The sequence below is a fragment of the Salmo salar genome, chromosome 14 (genome assembly GCF_965601325.2).
Source record: "Salmo salar chromosome 14, fSalSal1, whole genome shotgun sequence".
Lineage (NCBI taxonomy): Eukaryota > Metazoa > Chordata > Actinopteri > Salmoniformes > Salmonidae > Salmo > Salmo salar.
This window is the reverse complement of record NC_138304.1, coordinates 30,314,236-30,336,694: the sequence shown is the minus strand read 5'-3', so window position 1 is coordinate 30,336,694 and position 22,459 is coordinate 30,314,236. Positions and strand designations below refer to the sequence as shown.

General features: G+C 42.3%; 1 protein-coding gene across 6 annotated transcripts in view; it reads left to right on the top strand.

Annotated features, from left to right (window-relative positions):
- Positions 1-22,459, top strand: part of LOC106569178 (zinc finger protein 521) — a 169,254-nt gene that overhangs the window by 5,053 nt on the left and 141,742 nt on the right. For all 6 annotated transcript variants that reach the window (XM_014140256.3, XM_014140254.3, XM_014140250.3 and 3 more), the window contains exon 2: positions 9,091-9,147. In XM_014140256.3, coding sequence (XP_013995731.1) covers positions 9,091-9,147 — 57 coding nt within the window. The remainder of the gene's footprint in view (positions 1-9,090; positions 9,148-22,459) is intronic.

The following is a 22,459-nucleotide window of genomic DNA, read 5'->3' as shown; positions in this document are numbered from 1 at the left end:
GATCCATAGCCACTTTTTTCGATTTGCAAACCAAATTTACTGTACCTAATGAAAACCAAGTGATTGCAACTAGGCCATACAGTACTTGAGCTTTAGAGTTTTGTTGTTGCGAATATTAATGAAAAATAATTATTCAGTATGTATTCATAATTATAAAAAAATGCAATAAGAGCTGCACTCATTTGCTTTTAATGATTAAAGTGAGAGACAGAGTAGATATGCTATTCACTCTTTTATTTCCCTCTACTTTAAACTCTAGCAAGCTCTAATGCCGTTTCTACTTTAATAAGCTCCCGATATTTTTTTTTTTTTTTTTACAATTAATGATCTGTGATATAACACCCATTAACACTTTTCTAATGTGACACAAAAATATGGTTAGTATTATCATTAAGGAAATGATGATGGAGCCGTAGAAATCCCATTAACATGGCTGTCAGTGTTCTTGATGTGCTGGAGGCTGGGGCTCAGTGAGTTGTGCCGGGCCTGTCTGGGTGCCACGGGAGCTGGCCGATATCTCCTCTTATTTCATGGCGTGTGTCTCTCCTGTTGTCATGGCTTGTCTGTCTGCTGGGAGATGGTGTCTCCCCGATCTGCTGTCAATGATTGATTTCCTGACAAATATGTTTGAATAAAATACATAAAGTCTTATTATTTTTGTATAATAATTATGATCATAATATAAAATAATACATTAGTATGATTATTTATCCGTTGATAGTATTATTATTTTCAATAAGGTATTATTCGATTTCAAACTACTTCAGAATTATTATTCATGTTCAGAACGTGTTTACATTATAACAATACATGAAGATTACATACATTACAGTGTATGATTAACACATAGCTCCTCCATTGCAAATTATTTCTGACCCTAATCAGCACCAGTTCAAATAATGCTCATTAAGAAAGTTATTCATGTGCAGTTTGTGTCCTCTCCCCTCCTCTCCCCCAGCACTAATTGAGGAGGTTTGACCTGGTGACCCCAGCTAAATTGAGTTGTAGTCCCTGTGGCGAGTGTCTCCTTCCCGGTCAGTCAGGGCCGATTACACAGCCATTGTGCTCCACATTGTAACGTCCAAGCTTGCTGTAACCAACCAGATGAATCACGCTGCTGCTCGCCGCTCGCATATCCAGAACAGAGACTCAGGGCTTTGTGTGTGTGTGTGTGTGTGTGTGTGTGGGTGTGTGTATGTGTGTGTGTATGTGTGTGTGTATGTGTGTGTGTGTGGTGTGTGTGTGTGTGTGTGTGTGTGTGTCTAGCAGTCCTTCTTCTCTCAGACACACACACACACACACACACACACACACACACACACACACACACACACACACACACAGCCTCTTAACTTATGGCCTTACAGCCTTTCACGCAACAGGAATTAATTTGATGGATTAGAGCAAGTGATACTCAGATTGTGTTGTGTTTTGCCCGTTCACTTCTTCATTAGATTGTGTTGTGTTTTGCATGTTCACTTCTTCATTAGATTGTGTTGTGTTTTGCCCGTTCACATCTTCTTTAGATTGTGTTGTGTTTTTCATGTTCACTTCTTCATTAGATTGTGTTGTGTTTTTCATGTTCACTTCTTCATTAGATTGTGTTGTGTTTTGCCCGTTCACTTCTTCATTAGATTGTGTTGTGTTTTGCCCGTTCACTTCTTCATTAGATTGTGTTGTGTTTTGCATGTTCACTTCTTCATTAGATTGTGTTGTGTTTTGCCCGTTCACTTCTTCATTAGATTGTGTTGTGTTTTGCCCGTTCACATCTTCATTAGATTGTGTTGTGTTTTGCCCATTCACTTCTTCATTAGATTGTGTTGTGTTTTGCCCGTTCACATCTTCATTAGATTGTGTTGTGTTTTGCATGTTCACTTCATTCATTAGATTGTGTTGTGTTTTGCCTGTTCACATCTTCATTAGATTGTGCTGTGTTTTGCCCGTTCACTTCTTCATTAGATTGTGTTGTGTTTTGCATGTTCACTTCATTCATTAGATTGTGTTGTGTTTTGACCGTTCACATCTTCATTAGATTGTGTTCTGTTTTGCCCGTTCACATCTTCATTAGATTGTGTTGTGTTTTGCCCATTCACTTCTTCATTAGATTGTGTTGTGTTTTGCCCGTTCACTTCTTCATTAGATTGTGTTGTGTTTTGCCCGTTAACATCTTCATTAGATTGTGTTGTGTTTTGCATGTTCACTTCATTCATTAGATTGTGTTGTGTTTTGCCTGTTCACATCTTCATTAGATTGTGTTGTGTTTTGCCCGTTCACTTCTTCATTAGATTGTGTTATGTTTTGCCCGTTCACTTCTTCATTAGATTGTGTTGTGTTTTGCCCGTTCACTTCTTCATTAGATTGTGCTGTGTTTTGCCCGTTCACTTCTTCATTAGATTGTGTTGTGTTTTGCACTTTCACTTCTCCATTAGATTGTATTGTGTTTTGCCCGTTCACTTCTTCATTAGATTGTGTTGTGTTTTGCACTATTCACTTCTCCATTAGATTGTGTTGTGTTTTGCCCGTTCACTTCTTCATTAGATTGTGTTGTGTTTTCTACATGATTTCTAAGAGACATTTCACTGTATTGCTTTTATTTAGGACATCTGGCCATGAGTCTTATTCTTTGGGTTTGTATTTATTGGTTGGTAATTCATTTGTAGATTACATGTTGAAGGATTGATTCTTGCCAGGGGAATGCCAATCTCTCTTAAATGACTTTGTGTTGGATTGTATATGTTAATCAGCGGACCTTCGATGCTACAACACTTGTAGTCAGATGACATTATTCCTGTTACATGTATAAATTCAAAGGAGCAGTGTTGATTTGGTCCCATGTGTATGTTGTATCAACAGAACATTGCAGCATAATAATAAAAACAGTGTGTCATTAGCAGAGTTTTTCAATGTACCTTGTCAAAAATGTATTAACTGATAGCTGGTCGGCTGCTGAAGTGATATTCTGTTTGTCTGCTGGTATAATATATATTATATATATATATATATATATATATATATATATATATATATATATATATATATATATATATATATATATATATATATATATATTCCAGTCTTGTTGAGATGGTTATCAGGCAGCTGTAGTATATATTCATTAAATGAGTCAGGGGTATTATTATTAATTTCTCATTGAGTATTGCATCAATGGCTGATGAAATGTGTATTTGATCGTTGCTGAGTTGTCATTGTTGGAGAAATACTATGGGTAAATTATTTGCATGTCTGACAGGTTAGCTCTGATGACCAATAGCCCACCTAGGTAGCTCCTGTCAAATCCACTGAAACATCCCATGGAGTGATGGAAATAAAAAGGAATTTACATCAAGAACAAAAATGTCTTGGTTTGTCATTTTTTAATAAGTTCACAGTGGTGACAAATCATCAAATCATGGCTGATGCTGCTGTAATGGATAAGTTCTGATGGCATTCTAAAATGGAATGTTCTGCCTCAACTCCCTTATCTCGCCAACAGGGACGGTAATCAAAACAAAAACTCCAGCTCTCCTCCAAACACACACACACACACACACACACACACACACACACACACACACACACACACACACACACACACACACACACACACACACACACACACACACACACCACACACACACACACACACACACAATCCTTCCACCCAACCAATCTCTGTACAAACCATGGGGGATTTATTAGGATCCCCCTCTATCCTGGTCCATTTAAATTATCCTGGATGCAAGGTGCTCAACACAGCTGGATAAACTCATTAGATTCACAGGGACTCAGGCTCACTCTCTAAGGCCTGTATGTCTCCACAGGACGAGGCGAGGCTTCTGCACTGGTGAGACGGAAAGATACAGAGACACAGTTCTCTATTTACGGTGCTCTGTGGGGACACATTCAACATTGCGTTCATCTGCCACTCCTCAGCTCTCCCGTTTTAGTGATGTGTTTAACAAATGAACTAACAGAGATCAGAGGACTTTTGTATTCTCACAAATTGGATAAATGGTGTCTGATTAACTCTGGTAGGAGTGCAGACCTATTGTTCTTCCTTTTGTGGAATGAAACACATTTCCTAAACATGGCATGTCATAAAGACAGCTTTGTAGAGGATCTCTTGTTCAATATCGGCCAGCGGTTCCGGCCAGTGAAGGAGACATTGCCACTCCTATCTCTCGTGTTACCGTCTTCATAAGAAGCTGCTTGACTCATCCCTCTTGATTCCCCAGCGAGGTTTGACACCACTCTCTACATTGACTTCAGCTCACTTGAGAATAAGTTGCTCACCACCATAAGATCCCTGCCTTAATTATACAAAGTACAGGATATTTGGTGCCTTTGTTTAAAAGTGTCACTAGCTGGTTTCTGGTGTTGGCAGTCACACTGCCACTCTCCCCCTGCTGGGAGGTCCTGTCAGACTCCCCTTTCTCTCTGCTGAAGGGAAATGAAAGGCTAGATGGAGAAGGCATTTCAACTGCAGGGAGGAACGGTGAGGCGTCAGAAGTCCTTGGTGAAACCCTAATTTTACAGGGAACAGGTGGGAGAGTCTTTAGTTCTCTTCCCGGTGCTAAAATACATTTAGTTAACTGTACTTGACATGCTGCAAGGAACTCTCTCCCCCCTCACCGTCACCCAGTTCAAAACAGTGCCCCCGTGAAAGAAAATCAGGCCTCATCAAGCTAAAGTTAGTTATTTTTGTCAAGGCCAATATCACATTGTATCAAATAAGGGTTGGTTGCCATGTAGTGTCGCTAATGGATTCATCTTAACGTTGATCCAACCATCACTCCTTTGACAAGCGTTCAGTTACCTATCACTGACTGACTGGGAGCTGATCTGAATGCACGGTCATACTCGGACAAATTAAACCTCAAAATCGCACAAATATGCCACGTTGTGAACTGGCCTTGGATGAATACATATAAACACAGTCTTTCAAAACTACAAAATATAAATAATATTATAAATATCTTATAATCCTATGAATTGTTAATATCCCCGTAGTCTCACGTTGCCATATCTCTAAAATCATATCACACCCTTGGAATTTTTGTATCGCAAAAACGGTTTGAATGTTCCAAAGATTTTTCTAAATAATCTTCTGTGGGGGTGGTGTGATATGTGCGTCACTGTTTTCTGTCCGGGTAGTTGTTACCTATGCTAGTTTTAAAGTTAGCAAGTGTGGCCGGCAGTCTGTGATTTATATTTGTTGAAATTGAAAGAGGACTACGCTGGTAAAGTCAAATGTCACAATACGTTCTAAACCGTTCTAGTGACAAATGTACTTTTTTCTTCGTCTCCATTCATGCACATGGCTGCTGGCTGCTTTTGCCCATTATTTTTCTTTTGTAAGGACCCAAAAAATGGAGGCAGTGGAAGAACCTATTTAAGTAAGTAAACACAGTTTTTATGTAAAAAAAACAATGTATTATCAGCTAGCTAGCTGGCTACAGTAGGTCACTTTGTATGCTAACTGAACTGAGCTGCTAGGTAGCTGTTTAGCTAAGTTAATTAAATGTCATCAACTAGCTCAGGGTTTCCCAAACTCGGTTCTGATCCCAGCTTCAGCTGTCAGTAAAGGAACAGTGTAGGCTACTGGATAGGGCAGGTCTTTTTGTGGTAGGACATGATGAAAATATTCTCCAGTTCCAGTCCGTAGAGAGGGAAACTTTGAAGACAGAGGGATAATAGCAACACATTCAGTGCTGTCTATTTTGAGGATAATGAAGCCTGTTTGTGATGTTTTCTGTCCTCAGGAAATCTGTGAAAGTGTGTTTGCAGATGAGGAGAAAGGTCCATATGAATATCCCAAGAGACTATGGGTATATCCTATATGCCATGGATTGTATGTGTAGGCCTACCTATGTTAGCAAATGTTGCATACAAAAATACAGTTTAACATCACTCACAATGTATGAACCTATTACAATTGGCGCCATTACCGATTACAAACCCTGCTGGAGGTCTGCTGGGAGTGCAGGGTTCTGTCCAGCAAACCCTGCTGGAGGTCTGCTGGGAGTTCAGGGGCACAACTTTGGTTTTATAAGTGGGGGGGACGTAATTAAAAAAAATATCCAGTCGGATAAACACTCCAAAAAGCCTACCCGACCGCTTGGAGGAGTTTGCATGGTCCTAAAGCACACCATTACCTCGTTTTGTATCACATTCCAATGGTAAAACTGGGGGGGGGGCAAAAATGCCATTTCAGAATGTGGGGGGACATGTCACCCCCGTCCCCAGTGAAAGTTGCGCCCCCTGCCTGAAATTATGCTTTAGTAATAATAGCCTACTTGTTACTACTCAATTATCTATTGTTGTTTACACTAAGATGTCTAATCTTTACATACGATTTAGCTTATTTGTACATTTTGAAGTGTTAATTCTTTGAAGTGAAGTGTTTAAACTTGTTTTAACTGTTAAACTATTATTCAAAATGAACTAGTGTCAATGTTGATTAAACATCACAATCCTGCAATAAAGAGGGGTTCTGTCTCTAATATGTCTGTGTTTCTGTGTTGTATTCTCAAATGAACATTTACTTTTTGTCTAGTTGTAAGATCTACAATCTGTTTTATTTGATTGTCACTCTCTCAGTATATCAGCTATGTGAATCCATTTTGCACATTATTATATGGCATGCATCACTAATGCAGCCATAGGCCTACAGTATGACGTAGTATGATGTATGACTACAGACCCTGGTTTGATTCCAGGCTGTATCACAACCGGTCGTAATTGGGAGTCCTATAGGGCGGTGCACAATTGGCCCAGCGTCATCCTGGTTAGGGTTTGGCCGGGGTAGGCCATCATTGTAAATAAGAATTTGTTCTTAACTGACATGTGTAGTTAAAGGTCAAATAAAATAAAAAATGATGGTATTACTGGCCTTATGGGCATCTATTATCTGTAGCAGAGAATAGCTAAACTCACACATTGTTTACATGTTGAGATATATGTTCTCAATTTAAAATGATACCAGTAGACAATGTACAGTATATTCCAGATTTTGTATGTGCCTTTTAAGTGCTAACATATACAGTTGTTTAGTGCAAATCCAACCCTTGTAATTTAGGTACAGTATGGAAATAAGGATATGTCAATTAGGCTACAGGAGATGAGCATTCCAGATACCATTTTATGAGGTTAATGAAATGTTATTTTATACATTTTAGCAATGTTGCTTGCAAAATAATTGCAGTTGTTCCCATAGACAGTACATGGTTGGTCTATGTATCACTGACCCTGGATAAGCTAGCGACTGGGCTAACACAGCTAACCTTATAGTTCAATAAAATATGCTGTTTTTATTAACATTTTGTAGTCTTTATACTCATGAGAGAAATTGAACTAGCTAGTTATACCAAGGTAGCTTACAAGGTTAGCTGACTTTTCTAAAAAACAAACCTCGTTGTGGCTAGGTACTTGTAAAGGCGTTAGTGTTCATCATTTAATATTTAATTGAACAACATGAACACTATACAAAAACAAGAAAAGAGAAAACCGACAACCAACAGTCCTGTCAGGTGCAAACACTAACAGAAACAATTACCCACAAAACCCAAAGGAAAAACATGCTCCTTATGTGTGACTCCCAATCAGCAACAACGAGCTTCAGCTGTGCCTGATTGGGAGCCACACACGGCCCAAAACAAAGAAATACAAAAACATAGAAAAAGGAACATAGAACGCGCACCCAATGTAACACCCCGGCCTAACCAAAATAAATAACAAAAAACCCCTCTCTATGGCCAGGGCGTTACAGTACTTCTTGTCCCTCATGCTAGCCTGTACAGCCAAATATCACTTCAGAAATATATTGATATGGCTGGCATTGTAGGCCATTGTCCTGAATGAATTGTGAGTAATGATGTGTGAGAAAGTTACAGAGGAATAAATATCATACCCCAAAAACCTTTATTTAACTTGGCAAGTCAGTTAAGAACAAGTTCTTATTTACAACAACGGCCAAACTCTCCCCTAACCCGGACGACGCTGGGCCAATTGTGCGCCGCCCTATGGGACTCCCGATCATGGCCGGTTGTGATACAGCCCGGGATCGAATCCGGGTCTGTAGTGACTCCTCTAGTACTGCGATGCAGTGCCTTAGACCGCCGCAACACTCGATCCTCCAAAATTCTAGATTAATGCTGTGACAGTACCATTTTAGTCTAAATGTGTTTTCTATCTACATCTTCTGTCTAATACATGGGGTGTTATTTTGTTTCAGAGATATCCTCTCACTTATGCAGTCATCAAGGTGTTTTTCAGTTTGTCACTGTTGATGTTGGGAGAGGGTTTCTTGGGAGAATTTCATAATTCATAATGTCATTACTCAGTCCAATATGTTATTTACGTGGGAGGTTGCCTACCTTGTTGCTGATCTTCATACATATGAAAGGCTTGTGGATTCCCAAACCCCAGAATTGCAGAAATCACTGAAGCTGGAGACTTATATCTCCATCTCTAACTTTAAGCATCAGCTGTCAGAGCAGCTTACCGATCACTGTACCTGTACACAGCCCATCTGTAAATAGCCCATCCAACTACCTCATCCCCATATTGTTATTTTTATTTTTTGCTCTTTTGCACCCCAGTATCTCTACTTGCACATCATCATCTGCACATCTATCACTCCAGTGTTAATGCTAAATTGTAATTATTTCGCCATTATGGAATATTTATTGCCTTACCTCCCCAATCTTACTACATTTGCACACACTGTACATACATTTTTCTATTGTGTTATTGACTGTACGTTTGTTTATCCAATGTGTAACTCTGTGTTGTTGTTTTTGTCGCACTGCTTGGCTTTATCTTGGCCAGGTCGAGTTTGTAAATGAGAACTTGTTCTCTACTGGCCTACCTGGTTAAATAAAGGTGAAATAAAATAAAAAATAAAAAAACAGGTTGAGCTGTTGAAAGCTGTTGAAATCTCCTGAGAGTTTCCATACAGTAAATAATAAAAATAAAAAAGATAGTGTAGAAAAAAGGGAGAAAGAAAGTCTCAGTGTGTCTGACAAGTGGAAACTTGTTTTTGGTTTCTTGCTGTTAATCGCTTCTTCCCCCTCTCTTTCTTTCTGGCAGTAGAAGACAATGTGATAGAGGAGCAGCACAATCCTGGGCAGACTGCCATTCTGAGCGGTAATGCTCCATTTCATATTTCATAATTCGGGTCTGGAAAGTGGAGCGTGCGTGTGATCTATGGAATGAAGTGTGTTTCAACCATTAAGATATGTTACTGCTCTTTGTGTGTTTGCTCACCTGTGTGTGTGTGTGTGTGTGTGTGTGTGTGTGTGTGTGTGTGTGTGTGTGTGTGTGTGTGTGTGTGTGTGTGTGCGTGCGTGCGTGCGTGCGTGCGTGCGTGCGTGCGTGCGTGCGTGCGTGCGTGCGTGTGTGTGTGCGCGAGTGCCCGCACAGGCACGCATGTCTGTTTGAGAGAGAGCATTTAAATCAGATGCTGTAAAATGCATGCGTTGTGTGTATATTGTATTCATGTGTGTGTGTGGTGTGTGTGTGTGTGTGTGTGTGTGTGTGTGTGTGTGTGTGTGTGTGTGTGTGTGTGTGTGTGTGTGTGTGTGTGTGTGTGTGTGTGTGGGGGGGGGAGGTACAGTTGATGTCGGAAGTTTACATACACCTTAGCCAAATATATTTAAAAACTCAGTTCTTCACAATTCCTGACATTTAGTCCTAGTAAAAATTCCCTGTCTTAGGACAGTTAGGATCACCACTTTATTTTAAGAATGTGAAATGTCAGAATAATAGTAGAGAGAATGATTTATTTCAGCTTTTATTTCTTTCATCACCTTCCCAGTGGGTCAGAGGTTTACATACACTCAATTAGTATTTGGTAGCATTGCCTTTAAATTGCTTAACTTGGGTAAAACGTTTCGAGTAGCCTTCCACAAGCTTCCCACAATAAGTTTGGTGAATTTTGGCCCATTCCTCCTGACTGAGCCTTTTTAACTGAGTCAGGTTTGTAGGATCCTTGCTCGCACACACTTTTTCAGTTCTGCCCACACATTTTCTATAGGATTGAGCTCAGGGCTTTGTGATGGCCACTCCAATACCTTGACTTTGTTGTCCTTAAGCCATTTTGCCACAACTTTGGAAGTATGCTTGGGGTCATTGTCCATTTGGAAGACCCATTTGCGACCAAGCTTTAACTTCCTGACTGATGTCTTGAGATGTTGCTTCAATATATCCACATAATTTTCCTCCCTCATGATGCCATCTATTTTGTGAAGTGTACCAGTCCGTCCTGCAGCAAAGCACCCCAACAACATGACGCTGCCACCCCGTGCTTCACGGTTGGGATGGTGTTCTTCGGCCTGCAAGCCTCCCCCTTTTTCCTCCAAACATAACGATGGTAATTATGGCCAAACAGTTCTATTTTTGTTTCATCAGACCAGAGGACATTTCTCCAAAAAGTACGATCTTTGTCCCCATGTGCAGTTGCAAACCGTAGTCTGGCTTTTTTTATGCCGGTTTTGGAGCAGTGGCTCCTTTCTTGCTGAGTGGCCTTTCAGGTTATGTCGATATAGGACTCGTTTTACTGTGGATATAGATACTTTTGTCCCTGTTTCCTCCAGCATCTTCACAAGGTCCTTTGCTGTTGTTCTGGGATTGATTTGCACTTTCGCACCAAAGTACGTTCATCTCTAGGAGACAGAACGTGTCTCCTTTCTGAGCGGTGTGACGGCTGCGTGGTCCCATTTTGTTTATACTTGTGTACTATTCTTTGTACAGATGAACTGGTACCTTCAGGCATTTGGAAATTGCTCCCAAGGATGAACCAGACTTGTGGAGGTCTACAATCTTTTTTCTGAGGTCTTGGCTGTTTTCTTTTGATTTTCCCATGATGTCAAGCAAAGAGGAACTGAGTTTGAAGGTAGGCCTTGAAATACATCCACAGGTACACCTCCAATTGACTCAAATTATGTAATTTAGCCTATCAGAAGCTTCTAAAGCCATGACATAATTTTCTGGATTTTTCCAAGCTGTTTAAAGGCACAGTCAACTTAGTGTATGTAAACTTCTGATCCATTGGAATTGTGATACAGTGAATGTGAAATAATCTGAAACAATCTGTTTGAAATAATCTAAAATAATCTGTCTGTAAACAATTGTTGGAAATATTACTTGTATCATGCACAAAGTAGATGTCCTAACCGACATGCGGAAACTATAGATTGTTAACAAGACATTTGTGGAGTGGTTGAAAAATGAGTTTTAATGTATGTAAACTTCCGACTTTGCTGTATGTGTGTGTGTTCACGTCTTTGTTTCCTAACCTCTGATAGAGGTAGAATAGAGCTCACAGAGCAGATGAATGTGTCCTGTCTGCTGGTGTGGCATTCACCGTAGGCCCTCCAGGAACAGAGTAGTAATCCAGGTCAGGCTCACAGAGAGCCCCATATGAATGAGGCCTGCTCCTGATCGCATGCACCACGCGACCATTCTTTCATTTCATTTGTCTCTGCTAAAGGTTAAGTCTCATTTGTGGTTATTTTAAACCTGATATGGATGGCTTTGCCCAGCAGGTTGGGGACCCTGGGTACTCACACAGTCACACACACTGCCTGGCACCTAGCACTGTAGTGAGTCCAGTAGCATTTACACACCTCCCTCTCCCTCTCTGGTCCCCTTCAGACAGAGAAATTCAGAAACGGGAAACACAAGGGCTGTTTTACTACAGTGTGTCTGTGCTGATGAGTTGTTTTATTGGTTTTGTGTCAGAGAGTTTGGTCTCTTTCCCTCAGCCCCCTCTTAGTGTATTTGTGTCTGTTCAGTATTTACCTGTCTTCCTCGGCCATCTCTGAGTAAAACAGTCTTGTGCATAAGGCAAGAGCACCAGGCCCATGCCAGTCTAGTCTACGGCTGTAGTGTTTTGTATTGATGTCTGGGTGTTGGCTGGTGTTTGGTAGAGAAGCAAGCTCTGTATGTCTAGGTGTTGGTTGGGGAGAGTCATGCTCCGTATATCTGTGGGTTGGTTGAGGAGAGAGGCAGGCTTCGTCCTCAGCCACCCCAGCGGCAGTAGATGAAGCGCTAGGCTTATGAGCTCCTGTTTCCCCTGGTTCCCTGGGACACCTCCTGTCATCCACAGCCAACGGCGGGCTAATGAGAGCCCCTGATTACAATGACCCCCTCAGACACACGCACACACACCTCTCTCCTCTCCTCTCCTCTCCCTCTCCTCTCCTCTCCTCTCCTCTCCTCTCCTCTCCCTCTCCTCTCCTCTCCTCTCCTCTCCTCTCCTCTCCTCTCCTCTCCTCTCCTCTCCTCTCCTCTCCTCTCCTCTCCTCCCTCTAGACGCCATCTCCTGAGTGAGGGGAAACAGCAGCGACTTGATCGATGTCTGCCTGTGGAGAAATCAAGAGGGCACACAAATTAATTTCTCACTTTTCTCATTTGAGTTTGTATGGCTGATTTTCTTTTAACCCCCTCGTCAGATGCAATGTAAAGGATGCTAGTAGAAGTTGCAGAACTTTACTAAGATATAGGACAAGATTGTTGTTATTGTTTTGAATAATTTGCCGCACATTTTTGTCTTTCATGTCATTTTGTCTTTCATGTCATTTCACCTGTTATATAGTGCCTTGAGAAAATATGATTTTGGACCAATGATCAAGAACAGTATTGGTTTTAAACCCCTTTATATTTAAATTGTAGATCCAACATTACAGGGCTTTATGGTTAAACCATTGTCCATTGTTTGGATGTAAAAAATAATACATCAGCTTCTATTCATGCTTGTAGGCCACTGATCAGTGATTGACATGGTCACAATACCCATTAGCCCCTTGATAAGCCCCTACCTAAATCAGACGCGATGTGTCGAGGGCTTGGCTCAAGAGAAGACCCCCAGCAGTGTTCCTCTATGAGCCTGTATGTTCATTGTGTCTTACAGCCAGGTACCTACTGTATTATTATTCTATACGCCACACTCATGTTTGATGTATAACAGAATAGGAAAAAGGGGGAAATGATAACAAAATAGGTCTCCGGTAAAGAATAAAGAAAGACAGCATTTTAGTTAGCTAGTGCGGAGGACAGGAACAGTATGATATGGAAGGTTTAATGAGGCAGAGTGCTTTTTACCCAGAGAGAGAGTGTGGAACAGGCTTAAGATCCACAGCTTGGCTTTACAACTGCCGTCACTGCCTGTGTGGAATTATAACCACATGCTCCGCCTTCTTTCTTCTCTCTTTTATATCTGCTTTTCATTCTCTCCTCCTGGCTGTGGCTGGTTGGGGCTGTTTTGTGGAAGATGGTGCCTGCTCCAGCTAGAATCGGAGTGGACTAAGCTCTGGGTCTGAGAAAGAGAAAGGGTGTGTGTGTGCCTGTGTGTGTGTCTTAGTGTGTTTGTATTCTTACAACAGACGTACATGCTTACATGCGTGTGTATCTGTAATAAAGTGTCTTAGCTCTGAGGGGTTGTCTGGATGTAAAGTTCTTACTGTAGTGCAAGCTAGTGGTATACATCATAGTGTCGGCTGATGGCTGAGGCAGCCCCAGATCAATGCACTGCAGGGCTCGCTTCGTACAGCAGGAAGAGGAAAGGACTCTTTCACTCCAGCACTTCTCAAATCATATTCTCTATTATTCATTTCCTTTGTTGTTCGACTGCACTAATGGCATGGCAAGGCGCTTCGTTCAATATTATCACTCACAGAGAGAGAGAGAGAGAGAGAGAGAGAGAGAGAGAGAGAGAAAGAAAGAGAGAAAATCAAATCATGTTTCTCATTCATGCGCTTTGATTTCCTTTCCTTAGTGTTCATATATTCCTTTTGGTGCAACGATTTTAATGGCGAATGATGCCATCTGTGTTACCTGTGACATGTGGTGGTTCCTTTATCATGTAAGCATCCGTGTTGTTTCGGTTGTTTGCTCTACATCCTTCAGTAATAGTTTGGCCGCGTGAATCATAAAAATGTAATATCAAATCAAATTTCATTGGTCGCGTACACATATTTAGCAGATATTATTGCGGGTGTAGCGAAGTGCTGGTGTTCCTAGCTCCAACAGAGCAGTAGTATCTAACAATTCACAACATACACTACCGTTCAAAAGTTTGGGGTCACAGAAATGTCCTTGTTTTCAAAAGAAAAGCACATTTTTTGTCCATTAAAATAACAGCAAATTGATCAGAAATACAGTGTAGACATTGTTAATGTTGTAAATGACTATTGTAACTAGAAACGGCTAATGGAATATCTACATAGGCTTACAGAGGCCATTATCAACAACCATCACTCCTGTGCTCCATTGGCACGTTGTGTTAGCTAATCAACGTTTATCATTTTAAAAGGCTAATTGATCATTAGAAAACCCTTTTGCATATATGTTAGCACAGCTGAAAACTGTTGTCCTGATTAAAGAAGCAATAAAACTGGCCTTTTTTTAGACTAGTTGAGTATCTGGAGCATCAGCGATTGTGGGTTCGATTACAGGCTCAAAATGGCCATAAGCAATGCACTTTATTCTGAAACTCATCAGTCTATTCTTGTTCTGAGAAATGAAGGCTATTCCATGCGAGGAATTGCCAAGAAACTGAAGCTCTTGTACAAAGCTGTGTATTACTCCCTTCACAGAACAGCGCAAACTGGCACTAACCAGAATACAAAGAGGAGTGGGAGGCCCCGGTGCACAACTGAGCAAGAGGACAATGGAGTGTCTAGTTTGAGAAACAGACACCTCATAAGTCCTCAACTGGCAGCTTCATTAAATAGTACCTGCAAAACACCAGTCTCAACGTCAACAGTGAAGAGGCGACTCCTGGATGCTGGCCTTCTAGGCAGAGTTCCTCTGTCCAGTGTCTGTGTTCTTTGGCCCATCTTAATCTTTTCTTTTTATTGGCCAGTCTGAAATATGGCTTTTTCTTTGCAACTCTACCTAGAAGGCCAGAATCCCAGAGTCACCTCTTCAATGTTGATGTAGAAACTGATGTAAAAGAATGGAATTAAGAAATATATAAATATTAGGACGAGCAATGTCAGAGTGGCATTGACTAAAATACAGTAGAATAGAATACAGTATGTACATATGAGATGAGTAAAGCATTATGTAAACATTATTAAAGTGACTAGTGTTCCATTATTAAAGTGGCTAGTGATTCCATGTCTATGAATATAGGGCAGCAGCCTCTAAGGTGCAGGGTTGAATAACCGGGTGGTAACCGGCTAGTGATGGCTATTAAACATTCCGATGGCCTTGAGATGGAAGCTGTTTTTCAGTCTCCCGGTCTGAGCTTTGATGCACCTCGCCTGAAGGATATTTTGCTTTGTGAAGAAACAGTCTTGAAAATGTTAATCTTGTCTTTGGTGTCTTTAACAATCCTTGGTTCCTGCCGGTGCCTGCTAAAGATATGAGGGGGGGCCATCATGACCTCCTCTTTAGGACCGTCTGGCAGAATGCCAAGAATATGTTATTTAACTTAAGATAGGAGACGGCGCCAGACATATGCCGGAACCAACCCTATGAACTATGCTTATGTAACGTGTCTGTAACCTGTATATAAAGGAACTAACGGGAATGCCCCGTAATAGCTCCTGATCGACATGTGTACATGGTGCATTGAGTTGGTTGGAACCTCTCCAGCGCGCTGAAAGTAAACAATGAATCATGTAAGATTGACTTCAGGTGTCCCTGTGTAAGATTTTCCATGACAAGGGTCTGAGGGGCCAAGCCGAATTTCTTCAGCCTCCTGGGATTGAAAAGGCACTGTTGTGCGTTCTTCACCACACTGTCTGTGTTGGTGGACCATCTCAGATTGTCAGTTATGTGTACACCGAAGAATAGGAAGCTTTTCACCTTCTCCCCTACGGTCCTGTCGATGTGGATAGGGGCGTGCTCCCTCTGCTGTTTCCTGAAGTCCACGGTCAGCTCCTTCATTTTGTTGCTGTTGAGGGAGAGGTTATTTTCCAAGCACCACTCCACCAGGGCCCTCACTTCCTCCGTATAGGCTGTCTCGTCATTGTTGGTAATCAGGCCTACTACTGTTGTGTTGTCTGCAAACTTGATGATTGGGTTGGAGGTGTGCATGGCCACGCAGTCATGGGTGAACAGTGAGTACAGGAGGGGGCTGAGCACGCACCCTTGTGGGGCCCCTGTGTTGAGGATCAGCGAAGTGGAGGTGTTGTTTCCTACCTTCACCACCTGGGGTCGGCCCGTCAGGAAGTCCAGGACCCAGTTGCACAGGGCGGGGTTCAGACCCAGGGTCCTGAGCTTAATGATGAGCTTGGAGCGTACTATGGTGTTGAAGGCTGAGTTATAGTCAATGAACAGAATTCTTACATAGGTATTCGTCTTGTCCAGATGGGATAGAGCAGTGTGCAGTGCATCAAATTCCATGCAGCCACATAGAGGAGGAGAGGAGAGGATAGCTACTGTACATAGATACATTCGGAGGCATTCACATGTGGCATTAGAATGTACTGTAATGTGGCTGGCACTGTGACCTATATTGTGAGAGCTCTCCCGCTCCTCTCTCTCAGAAAAAAATAAAGTTTGAGGATTTTTTAATAATGAGGTGGCAGGCGGGCGGCAGCATCCGTGTGAAGGTTTTTCAATCTTAATGTCCTATTTCTGACAGCCCTCCTCGCTCTGATAAAGGAGCGTGCCTTTGATCAGGCCTGCCGATATGTGTCGACAGAAGCTGCTCGCTGGTTAAAATAAATTCTTAATTTGAACTTGGGGGTTGATGGTGTGGGGGGTGGCGTGGGGGGTGGGGGTAAGCATGGGAAATGAGCGGAGGGGAGGGCTGAGGAAAGAGGGACCATCCACAAGATCTTACTCACTTGGAAATGAGAGAAAATGAGTATGGAGATGGTTGAACTGAAGGACTCCCATTGAACCTTATGGAACTAGACGTACAGCACAGTAGAGAAGTAGCAGGAGCAGGAGAAAGCATGGCACCACCCCGGGGTCATTTTTATTGCCATGTCTTCAACCTTTATTTTTTGGATGGATTTGAATGAATTTGAATTAGAAATATTCGAGAGCCCTCCAGTGTAGCATTTAAAGAGCTATAGTGTCAGCCAAATTATGTCTACCTCTCGAAAACTCACTTTCTCTCGCTCCACTGTACTGTGCTTTTCTCAATATATTTTTTTCTCTCTCGGTTTCTTTCTTTCACAATACGCTTTCTCTCTCTCTCCCCATCTCTATCTCTCCCCAGCCCCCGCCTCCCTTAATTTCTCCCTCCACTCCTTCCCCTCTCCCCATGGCCAAAGTGGCCCCACCTGTCTCTCTCAGTGCTCAGTGGGTGGCCGAGAGGGGACATGGGGGGCCCGGCTCTGCTGGGGTCCTGCTGGTTCCCTGGTGGGGGTGAAGGGAGCAGAGAGGAAAACATCAATTAAAAGATGATAAATATTTAAGAGCAGAAATATTCAATAATATAAAGGTGGGAGGTCCAGGGGGGTCCAGGGGTGTCCGGGGGGCTGCGACTCACAAGATGAAAGTTGTGGGATGATAAATGTCAATGCACCTTAACAGACAGGAAATGGATGACGGATGGACCCTAGGAAGACGTTACTGGGCGACTCAAAATGGCGTCAATCACTAGCCAGAATTTCATCTTTTGATTTCCTAATAATCTACGAGCTTTTAACTCCCAATAATATCCACTGTAGCATTTTAGAATGCAGTTCACTCTGTAGATACATTCTGTGGTCTTATTGAATCAATATACAGATATCCACCTGATCTTAACATATGGATTTGTGGATTTAATTTAGATGAATGTAGCCAATGTTTTCCATCTGTGGTGAACTCTGGTGACTTTTCTATAAGCATCCATTCCAACTGCAACTTGAAATAACTAAAATCGTCATACCAAAGGATGCCAGAAATGTCCAGAGCAGTGGAATAGAAAGCAAAAAATGGAAATACAGTATAACCTCATAGCTGTCTTCTGTGTGTGACTGTCAGCCCCTCCATGCAGCAGTAGATGTGTTCTTATCCTGTCCAGCCTGTAGAGGCCTGGTATAAGAGCATGTCCTGATCTGATAGATTACTGTAGGACAGTGGTTCCCAAAGTTCTTATAGTCCCGTACCCCTTCAAACATTCAACCTCCAGCTGCATACCCCATCTAGCACCAGGGTCAGCGCACTCTCAAATGTTGTTTTTTGCCGTCATTGTAAGCCTGCCACACACAAACTATACGATACATTTATTAAACATAAGAATGACTGTGAGTTTTTGTCACAACCCGGCTCGTGGGAAGTGACAAAGAGCTCTTATAGGACCAGGGCACAAATAATAATATAATAATAATCAATAGTTTTGCTCTTTATTTAACCATCTTACATATAAAACCTTTAATGTTCATCGAAAATTGTGAATAACTCACCACAGGTTAATGAGAAGGGTGTGCTTGAAAGGATGCACATAGCTCTGCAATGTTGGGTGGTATTGGAGAGAGTCTCAGTCTTAAATCATTTCCCACACACAGTCTGTGCCTGTATTTAGTTTTCATGCTGGTGAGGGCTGAGAATCCACTCTCACATAGGTACGTGGTTGCAAAGGCCATCAGTGTCTTAACAGCGAGATTTGCCAAGGCAGGATACTCTGAGCGCAGCCCTGTCCAGAAATCTGGCAGTGGCTTCTGATTAAATTAAATTTTCACAGAACCGCTTGTTGCAATTTCGATGAGGCTCTCTTGTTCAGATATCGGTAAGTGGACTGGAGGCAGGGCATGAAAGGGATAACGAATCCAGTTGTTTGTGTCATCCATTTCGTGAAAGTACCTGTGTAATTGCGCACCCAACTCACTCAGGTGCTTCGCTATATCACATTTGACATTGTCCGTAAGCTTGAGTTCATTTGCACACAAAAAAATCATACAATGATGGAAAGACCTGTGTATTGTCCTTGTTAATGCAGACAGAGAAGTGCTCCAACTTCTTAATCATAGCCTCAAGTTTGTCCCACACATTGAATATAGTTGTGGAGAGTCCCTGTAATCCTAGATTCAGATCATTCAGTCGAGAAAAAACATCACTCAGATAGGCAAGTCGTGTGAGAAACTCGTCATCATGCAAATGGTCTGACAAGTGAAAAGGATGGTCAGTAAAGAAAACTTTAAGCTCGTCTCTCAATTTAAAAAACGTGTCAATACTTTCCCCCTTGATAACCAGCGCACTTCTGCATGTTGTAAAAGTGTTACTTGGTCACTGCCCATATCATTGCATGGTGCAGAACATACACAAGAGTTCAGGGGCCTTGCTTTAACAAAGTTAACCATTTTCACTGTAGTGTCTAAAATGTCTTTCAAGCTGTCAGGCATTCCCTTGGCAGCAAGAGCTTCTCGGTGAACGCTGCAGTGTACCCAAGTGACGTCAGGAGCAACTGCGTTACCACTCCACTATGTCTCCCTGTCATGGCTTTTGCACCATCAGTAAAAATACCAACATGAGCAGCAGCTATGTTTGGCTACATACGGACCGTTAGTGGAATTCCCGCGAGAGAGTAACGGTTAATGTGATTGGATGTTAATTATTTGACTAGGCTAACTGTATTTAACATTGTGTTGTTATTTCGCTGAACACTTGATTGTTTAATTTAATTTTTGTCAGTGAAACGAGGCTACTCAGGTGAGAAAAAAACCTCACCCAAATGTATAGCCCCGTTGGAAAATATAAATGGATTGTTTGAAAATGTGAATCACATTTTTATTTGGCGTACCACCTACGGCATTGCGTACCCTAGTTTGCTAATATCTGCTGTAGGAGACCCAGAAAGACTGGTGATGTGGTGGGCCCGTAATCCCTGGCCCTGTGATGGCCATAACCTTGCAGTGCCACTCTTGTAGTGCCCCCCCCCCCCCCCCCTTATGTTTTTATAAGATACTTTAGTTGTGTTTTTAGCCTTTTGCTGTGATTTCTTGAATCAGCAACCCAAAGAATAAGTTGACTTTTTAGAATATATCAGATAAAAAGAGTTGGCCACCCGGCCAAACTGAGCAGTCGGGGGAGAAGAGCCATGGTCAGGGAGGTGACCAAGAATCCGATGGTTACTCTGACAGGACAACCATCTCTGTAGCACTCCACCAATCAGGCCTTTATGTTAGTGGCCAGATGGAAGCCACTCCTCAGTAAAAGGCATCTATCAGCCCACTTGAAGTTTGCCAAAAGGCACCTAAAGGACTCTCAGACCATAATAAACCAGATTATCTGTCCCTTTCATTTTTTATTTATTAAAAAAAAATAATAATAGTTTTGTGGTATCTAATTGGTACTTACAGTCTTGTCTCATCTCTGCAACTCCCGTACGGACTCTGGAGAGGCGAAGGCCGAGAGCCATGTGTCCTCCAAACTACAACCCAGCCAAGCCATGTGTCTCCCGGTCAGCTGCGACAAAGCCTGGACTCTAACCCAGAATCTCTAGTGGCACAGCTAGCACTGCGATGCAGTGCCTTAGACCACTGTGCCACTCAGGAGGCCTCAAGATTCTCTGGTCTGATGCAACCAAGATTGAACTCTTTGGCCTGAATGCCAAGCATCAGTTCTGGAGGAGACCTGGCACCATTCCAACAGTGAAGCATGGTGGTGGCAGCATCATGCTGTGGGAATATTTTTCAGCGGCAGGGACTGGGAGAACAGCCAGGATCGAGGGAAAGATGAACGGAGCAAAGTACAGAGAGATCATTGTAGCGTCATACCCAAGAAGACTTGAGGCTGTAATCGCTACTAACGGTGCTTCAACAAAATACTGAGGAAAGGGTCTGAATGTGATATTTCATTTTTTATGTTTAATACATGTTTAATGTATGTTTAATGCAAACATTTCTAAAAACCTGTTTTTGCTTTGCCGTTATGGGGTATTGTGTGTAGATTGATGAGTAAAAATGTTTTTTAATCCATTTTAGAATAAGCCTGTAACGTAACAAAATGTGGAAAAAGTCTGAATACTTTCCCAATGCACTGTGTATATGTGTGTATCATAAAGGCTGCCGATGATTGAGTCTTCAACAAAAATAAGTGTAATTTCACTTGACTTTCTGTTGCCTGTGAAAAACCTTGACGTTTCTTAGATAGTTTTTTTGTGGCACATTTGGAGTCGTGCTCTGCTGCTGCTGCTGGGCCTGTGAGTATGGATGAATCATGAGTGTATATTGTGTGGCGTTTGGCCTCAGTCAAAAGCAGCATTCCCCTTAGAGAGCCCGGCGAGGCCTGCATCTGCGAGGATTGGGTTGGGATTTTCATTTTCTTGAAACACCTTCTGTTCTGTTCTGTGGTGGTCCCAGCGGGGACTATAGCGCTGATATTTTTAGAGGGCATGTTCCGAAAGCCTCCGTCGCCAAGAGGGAAGGACAATGGTGGGTGTGATGTTACATCGATACTTGGCCGCGAGTGGAGAGGAGTGGAGTGGAGGGAGGGAGGGGGGAAGGAAAAATCCTGGGTGGCCTTGATGAGTTTTGGAACGCCTCTTCTCTGAGGAATTTCACACTGTTAAGAGCACCCCACAGACCGACCAGAGAAAGACTTTAAAATGGCCGGCCAACATGTAGCCCACATATGTACAGACAGGCTTCATGCCAACACAGTGCCACAGACACGTTAATGCACTACTTCCTACCCACCCCATGTCCTTAAGCGGTCTTAACTGTATGCTAGGCAGTCCTGATCCTAATGTTCCCTCAAGAGGTTTCAGGCAATGTTCAAAGAGAACTGGCAGTGGGACTCAAAATGGCTGCCAGTCAGTGCAGGGAAGGCTCCTTCCACTACCCAGAAAGCTTTGGGAGTTAGACCGGTGGGGCCATGATTGTTTAATTGTGAGTATGGCTTTGTAATCAGCCTTATTGTATTGAAATGGGAGAGACACAGCAGGGGAGAGAGAGAATGGACTGCAGGCAATGCTGCCTGCTGAATCTGAAAGATGCTGCTGATATTATCCCACCAGTTTACCATATGTGTTTTGTTTTTAACTGTTCTCTAAATGGAGATGTTTAAGATGAATTAGCAAGCGATGCAGGGTTTGTTGTGTTGTTGTAAGAGTGTAGTCGTATCACCTGGACCTTGGTGCTGTCTGTCTGTCTGTCTGTCTCCCTGGGTTTGTGTAGTTTGTAGTCCTCGTTCGTAGACTGGTAGGTCTTGGTTCACGGTAGTCGGCCCACCCCTGGCACTACTATAGCACAAAGCCAACAAGAGACAAAACTGCAGATGGATTGAAGAATATTGATGTGTGTGACCCGCGGCTGCCTGCGAGCAAGGCTGAATAATTCAGAGAAGTGTGTTGTGACGACAGCGTAACACGCGCTAATCTCAGCTCTTTGTGTTGCTTCTCTCTCTCTCTCCCTCTCTCTTTTTTTCATCATTTGCCTACATTTCCAGGGTGGAAGTCTAGATTATATGGGTAGTTTTCTGTCTCCTTTGACACATCCAGAGTGATGCAGTTCAGTGTTCTCATGTGGAACTCTCATATTTTGAAGAACCTGCAAGGCCTGCAATCCTG